The sequence below is a fragment of the Scyliorhinus canicula genome, unplaced genomic scaffold (genome assembly GCF_902713615.1).
Source record: "Scyliorhinus canicula unplaced genomic scaffold, sScyCan1.1, whole genome shotgun sequence".
NCBI classification, from domain to species: domain Eukaryota; kingdom Metazoa; phylum Chordata; class Chondrichthyes; order Carcharhiniformes; family Scyliorhinidae; genus Scyliorhinus; species Scyliorhinus canicula.
Window position 1 is genome coordinate 575,425 of NW_024056025.1, and position 7,568 is coordinate 582,992.

General features: G+C 46.9%; 1 protein-coding gene across 1 annotated transcript; it reads right to left on the minus strand.

Annotated features, from left to right (window-relative positions):
* Positions 1 to 6,803: 6,803 nt before the first annotated feature.
* Positions 6,804 to 7,568, minus strand: LOC119961671 (oocyte zinc finger protein XlCOF6-like; the record flags this gene model as incomplete). The annotated part of the gene is made up of 1 exon (XM_038788965.1): positions 6,804 to 7,568. A coding segment is annotated over one exon (765 nt), but the record flags the coding sequence as incomplete, so codon positions are not given.

Below are 7,568 nucleotides of genomic sequence, written 5' to 3' on the forward strand. Positions count from 1 at the left end.
CGACTCGGTCAATGTTATCTCCCTCATACGCTGCAGCAAAGGATGTCCCGAGGCGTGGTACATTGGCGAGGCTATGCAGACGCCGCGACAACAGACGAACGGACATCGTGCAACAATCGGCAGGCAGGAATGTTCCCTTCCAGTCAGGGAACACTTCAGCTGTCAAGGGCATTCAGCCGTTGATCTTCGGGTAAGTGTTCTCCAAGGCGGCCTTCAGGAATCGCGACAACGCAGAATCGCCAAGTTCCGCACACATGAGTACGGCCTCACCCGGGACCCTGGATTCATGTCACATTACACGTGCTTGCGGAATCCTACCAACTGTCCTGGCTTGAGACAATTCACACACCTTGAACCTGTGATTATCCCTCTCTCCAGTCGCACCATATGGATCTGTAAAGACTTAATTACCTGAAAAGACTCGCATTCAAAGTACCATTTTGCATCATTGAATTTTTCTACATATAGAACATAGAACATACAGTGCAGAAGGAGGCCATTCAGCCCATCGAGTCTGCACTGACCCACTTCAGCCCTCACTTCCACCCTATCCCCATAACCCAATAACCCCTCCAAATATTTTTGAACACTAAGGGCAATTTAGCATGGCCAATCCACCTAACCTGCACGTCTTTAGACTGTGGGAGGAAACCAGAGCACCCGGTGGAAACCCACGCAGACACAGGGAGAATGTGCAGACTCTGTACAGACAGTGACCCAGCGGGGAATCGAACCTGGGACCCTGGCGCTGTCAAGCCACAGTGCTATCCACGTGTGCTACCACGCTGCCCATGTGTGTTTGAGTGGAACCCACATCTTCATTCACTGAGGAAGGAGCTGCGCTCCAAAAGCCAGTGATTCGAAACAAACGTGTTGGACTTTAACCTGGTGTTGTAAGACTTCTTACTGTGCCCACCCCAGTCCAACGCCGGCATCTCCACATCATAAATTAGAAGCATTTAATGCTTCTGCCAATTTCGGATCAGACACCTTTCGTGCATTAGATGAATGTGATAACCTCTATGCTACAGAAACAGCTGGCAGCACAGTACCCAATGGCCCTGTGCAACATTCAACTGCACAGCCTTGCTGCAGCTTTCAATGGTTCGGCTGGGAGGTGGGTGATATGTTCCTGGAAGGGAGCTTTGTGAGTTTGAGGAGCTTGGAGGAGAAATTTGGGTTGGTAAGGGGAAATGATTTTAGGTACCTACAGTTGCGGGACTTTGTTCGTAGACAGGTCCCATCTTTCCCACGCCTCCCGCCAATGGGGATCCTAGACAGAATAGTCTCTAAGGGGGAAGAAGGGGAGGGTAGAGTCTCGGGAATTTATAAGGTGCTCATGAGGGAGGAAGGGTCCCAGACAGAGGAACTGAAACTTAAATGGGAGGAGGAGCTAGGCGGGGAAATGGAGGACGGGCTGTGGGCAGAGGCCCTGAGTAGGGTAAATTCGACCGCGACATGTGCTCGGCTCGGGCTGATTCAATTTAAGGTCGATCACCATGTGACGGGGGCTCGGATGAGCAAATTCTTTGGGATAGAGGACAAATGTGCTAGGTGCGCAGGAGGACCAGCGAACCAGGTTCACATGTTTTGGGCATGCCCTAAGCTGAGGGGGTACTGGGAGGGAGTTGCGGGGATCATGTCCCGGGTGCTAAAAACAAGGGTGGTGATGAGACAATTTGTGGGGTTTCGGAAGACCCAGGAGTTCAGGGGGAGAAATAGGCTGATGTTTTGGCCTTTGCTTCCCTGATAGCCCGGCGACGAATACTATTGGCGTGGAGGGACTCAAAGCCCCCAAAGACTGAGTTGTGGCTTGCGGACATGTCGAGTTTCCTGGGTATGGAAAAACTTAAGTTCGCCTTGAGGGGATCTGTACAGGGGTTCGCCCGGAGGTGGCAACCATTTATTGACTTCTTTGCGGGAGAGTGAGCGTCAGCAGGGGATGGGTGGGGAGGGGGTAGAGTAGTGTCGGAGGGAAAATATGGCGGGTAGTACCGGTGGGAGAGGCTTGTGCAGTATGTTACGATTGAAGTATTGAAAGTACATGGATGTTTGCACATTTTTGCCTTTTTTGCTTTCTTTCTGTTGATGTCTGTAGCTGTTCACAAAGCCAAAAACTACCTCAATGAAATTGTTTATTAAAAAAAATATATATATTAATCGGTGTCTATAACGCCATTAAATTCTTTTGTGAACTGAGCAAACTGCCAAGATCAGAACTTTATTTTTTCATGTATGAAACGATCTGTCTGGACTGTACGCAGAACAATACTTTTCATTGTACCTCGGTACACGTGATAATAAACCAATCCAATCAAAGAGATAGTTTCTTACTTGTCTTCAAATTGAAAAGTGTTCTTAAAAATTATTCATTCATGGGAGATGGGTGTCACTGGCTGGACCAGCATTTACTGCTCATTCCAATTGCCCTTGAACTGCGTGTCTTGTGAGGCTATTTCAGAGGGCACGTTCAAGTTAACCACAACGTTGCTGTTGATCTGGAGTCACATGTAGGCCAGACCACGTCAGAAGAGCAGATTTCCTGAAGTACATTAGTGAACCAGATGGATTTTTACAACAATCGACAATGTTATCATCAGACTTAATTCGGGACTTTTATTCAATTTCAATATCTATCACAGGCAGATTCAATCCCAGATCCCCAGAGCATTAACCTGGGTCTCTGGTTTACTTGCCCAGTAACAATACAGGGCAGCACGGTGAGTCAGTCGTTAGAATTGCTGCCTCACAGCCCCAATGTCTCAGGTTCAATTCCGGTTCTGGGTCACTGTCCGTGTGTAGTTTGCACATTCTCCCCGTGTTTGCGTGGGTTTCGCCCCCACAGTCCAAAGATGTGCAGGGTAGGTGGATTGGCCTAGCTAATTTGCCCCTTAATTGGAAAAAAAATAATTGGATACTCTAAATTTTTTTTTAAAAAATCAATACCATTCCACCACTGCCTAGCCCACATATTCTTGACAGGATATAATGTCTAATGCTGTGTTCTGTGATCTTGTCTTGCAAGGATTCTACAGAACTGCTGGTGACTTTATTAATGGAGTAACTTCTCAAAATTATTGAGTAATTAATTTTTGCAAACAAATTCTGATAGCTCTGCAGTCTCTGGAAACATTTTGGTTGGTCGTGTTATTTTTTGAAACAAAGATCTAGTCTTTGCAATACAATTACCTGATACACCAATTCACTAATGATAACCAATGTTCACTACTGAATAATCATCAATTTAATTATAATTTTTTGCTGTGAAATCAATACATAGTTAATATAGAAACAGTACAGAAGGTGAAATGGCTGCAGGAAGCCACATGTTCGAGGTATAAAAGGGCTTCCTTGACCTTGTTACTAATGACAGTGAATACAATATGAAAATAACAATTTTAGAACTAAATGTGATTACACATGAGTACTTACAGCTTCCTACATTACAACAGTGAATATGTTTCAAAAGTACTCCATTGGCTTTAAAACACTTTCGGAGGTCCAGTGGTAGTGAGAGGTTTTATAGAAATGTACATTTGTTCTAATTGTCCATAAACTCGGATATATTACACTCGGTGTCCTCACCAGAATCATTGATGAAGACTGAGTCTTAATTTTGTGTAATAACCACGGCGTTGACATCATTTTGAATACTCTGTGAACCTCCAGACACATAATAAGCACAATTATTTGTTGTAAAACACAGTGAGTTGTTGTGATTTGGAATACACTGTCTGTAAATGGTGGTCGAGCCTCATTGGACTGCCATTTGATATATTCCGAAAAAGAAAACAAAATAGTCGAACTATGGGATTAAATGGGACGCTGGACAAAGAGCTGGCATGGGAAAAATGGGCCAAATAGACTCCTCTGTGCTTTAGCCGCCTTGTGTACATGTAAAGCGAGTGGTAATGACCTGGAACCTACTGCCTATGAGGGTAGGAGATGCAGAGGTGACGGAAGGATTTCAAACGGAAATTGGACAGGCACTGAGAGAAATAAACCTGCACAAATTTGGGGATAGAACAGGACAATGGACAGACTGGCTTGCTCCACAGAGCGCCAACTTGGTCTCAAAGGGCTGAATGGCCCCATTCCCCACCCTCCAGATGCTGTGATCTGAGAGAGAAATTCAGCTGCTCCAGTCTCTCAAACTAACTGGAGTTCCTTATCCCTGGTGCAATTCTAGCACAATGGTTAGCACTGTTGCTTTACAGCACCAGGGTCCCAGGTTCGATTCCCGGATGGGTCACTGTCTGTGTGGAGTCTGCACGTCCTCCCCTTGTGTGCGTGGGTTTCCTCCGGGTGCTCCGGTTTCCTCCCACAGTCCAAAGATGTGCGGGTTAGGTGGATTGGCCATGCTAAATTGCCCGTAGTGTCCTAATAAAAAAAATAAGGTTAAGGGGGGGTTGTTGGGTTACGGGTATAGGGTGGATACGTGGGTTTGAGTAGGGTGATCATGGCTCGGCACAACATTGAGGGCTGAAGGGCCTGTTCTGTGCTGTACTGTTCTATGTCGATGTTCTATGTCTGCGTGGGTTTCTTCCGGGTGCTCCAGTTTCCTCCCTCAAGTCCCAAAAGATGTGCTTGTTCGGTGAATTGGAAATTCTGAATTCTCCCTCAATGTACCCAAACAGGCGTCGGAGTGTGGTGACTAGGGGATTTTCACAGTTACTTCATTGCACTGTTAATGTAAGCCTACTTGTGACAATAATAAAGATTATTATTATTGTAAATGTCCTCCACACCTTCTCAAAGAACGTCACATCTTTCTTAAAGTGTGGGGCCCATATCTAGGGTTCCATTCCAGAGGGATAGAATTGAAAAGCATGGAGGAAATGTCCAACTTGTTTACAACCAGGGTTAGACTACACTGGGAGCACTGACAACATGGGTGATCTCCATTTAGAAAAAGAAAATAGAGGCACTGGATAAGGTGCAACAAAGATTCATAATAGAGAGAACTGAGAGCATTTAACACTCATGATGTGGAGATGCCGACCATCAGGAGCATAGAGACACAGAGAGATCTGGGCGTGCAGGTCCACAGATACTTAAAAGTGGCAGTACAGGTGGAAATGGTGGTGAAGAAAGCAGACAGCACGCTTGCCCTCATAGGACGGGGTATTGAGTATAAAAGCTCAAAAATTGTTACAATTACATAGAATGTTGGTTGGGCCACAGTTGGAATACTGTGTCCCAATTCTGGTCACTGCTCTACCAGAAGGTTGTGGAGGCTTTGGAGAGAGTACAGAAAAGGTTTACCAGGATGTTGCCTGGTATGGAGGGTATTAGCTATGTGGAGAGATTGAATAAACTGGGATTGATGTGATCTCCTTAGAGAGACGGAGGCTGAGGGGTGACCTGATAGAGGTTTATAAAATTATTAGGGGTATAGATAGGGTGAACAGTTGGAGGCTTTTTCCCAGGGCGGAATTGAAAATTACAAGGGGCCACAAGTTCAAGGTGAGGGGGGAAAGGTTCAGTGGAGATGTGTGGGGGGAGTTTTTTTTACTCAGTGGGTGGTGGTGGCCTGGAATGCACTGCCAAGCGAGGTGGTTGAGGCAGATACGTTAGCGACCTTAAAGACTTATCTGGACAGGCACATGAACAGATGGGGTATAGAAGGATACAGGCGGTTGGTCTAGATAGAACACATGGTTGATGCAGGCTTGGAGGGCCGAAGGGCCTGTTCCTGTGCTGTATTGTTCTTGGGCGAGGCCGTACCTGGAATATTGTGAGCAGTTTGGGTCTCCTTATCGGAGGAAGGATGTTCTTGCTCTAGAGGGAGTGCAGCGAAGGTTTACCAGACTGATTCTTGGGATGGTGGGAATGACATATGAGAGATTGAATCGGTTAGGATTGTATTCGCTGGAGTTCAGAAGAATGAGGGGGCCTCACGGTAGCATGGTGGTTAGCATCAATGCTTCACAGCTCCAGGGTCCCAGGTTCTATTCCCGGCTGGGTCACTGTCTGTGTGGAGTCTGCACGTCCTCCCTGTGTGTGCGTGGGTTTCCTCCGGGTGCTCCGGTTTCCTCCCACAGTCCAAAGATGTGCGGGTTAGGTGGATTGGCCATGCTAAATTGCCCGTAGTGTAAGGTTAATGGGGGGATTGTTGGGTTACGGGTATACGGGTTACGTGGGTTTAAAGTAGGGTGATCATTGTTCGGCACAACATTGAGGGCCGAAGGGCCTGTTCTGTGCTGTACTGTTCTATGTTCTAGAAATCTATAATATTCTAACAGGACTTGACAGGGTAGATGCAGGAAAGATTTTCCCGATGGTCGGAGTGTACAGAACCAGAGGTCGCAGTCTGAGAATATGGGGGAGACCATTTAGACAGAGATGAGGAGAAATTTCTTCAACCAGAGAGTGTAATGAAAATGAAAATCGCTTATTGTCATGAGAAGACTTCAATGAAGTTACTGTGAAAAGCCCCTAGTCGCCACATTCCGCCGCCTGTTCAAGGAGGCTGTTACGGGAATCAAACCGTGCTGCTGGCCTGCTTTCAAAGCCAGTGAGTTAGCCCAGTGAGCTAAATAGCCCCATATGGTGAGAGTGGGGAGCCTGTGGAATTTATTACCACAGGAAATAGTTGAGACCAATACATTGTATGTTTTCAAGAAGCAGTTAGATATTGCACTGAGGGCAAAGGGGATCAAAGGATATGGAGGGGAAAGCGGGATTAGGCTATGGAGTTGGATGATAAGCCATGATCATAATGAATGGCGGAGCAGGAGCAAAGGGCCAAATGGTCTCTTCCTGTTCCTATTTCCTATGTTTCTATGTAATCCCTTCCCACACTAAGAGCAGATGAACGGCTTCTCCCCAGTGTGAACTTGCTGATGTGCCTGCAGACTGGATAACTGTGTGAATCCATTCCCACAGAGGGAGCAGGTGAATGGCTTCTCCCCAGTGTGAATTCTCTGATGTCTCTGCAGGATGGATGAATCAATAAATCCCTTCCCACACTGAGAGCAGGTGAACGGCCTCTCCCCAGTGTGAATTCGCTGATGTCTCTGCAGCGTGGATAAATCACTGAATGTGTTCCCACACTGAAAGCACGTCAACAGCTTCTCCCCAGTGTGAACTCGCAGATGGTTCCGCAGGCTGGAAGAAGCTCTGAATCTCTCTCCACACTGAGAGCAGGTAAATGGCTTCTCCCCAGTGTGAACTCGCTGGTGTGTCTGCAGGGTGGATGACTGAGTGAACCCCTCCCCACAGTAAGAGCAGATGAACGGGCGCTCACCAGTGTGAACTCGCTGATGGATCCGCAGGTGGGATAAATCAAGGAATCCCTTCCCACACTGAGAACACGTGAATGGCTTCTCCCCAGTATGAATTCGCTGATGTTTCTGCAGGGCAGATGAATCAATGAATCCCTTCCCACACTGAGAACAGGTGAACGGCTTCTCCCCAGTGTGAATTCGCTGGTGTCTTTGCAGGGCGGATGAATCAATGAATCCCTTCCCACACTGAGAGCAGGTGAACGGCTTCTCCCCAGTGTGAATTCGCTGGTGTCTTTGCAGGGCAGATGAATCAATGAATCCTTTCCCACACTGAGAGCA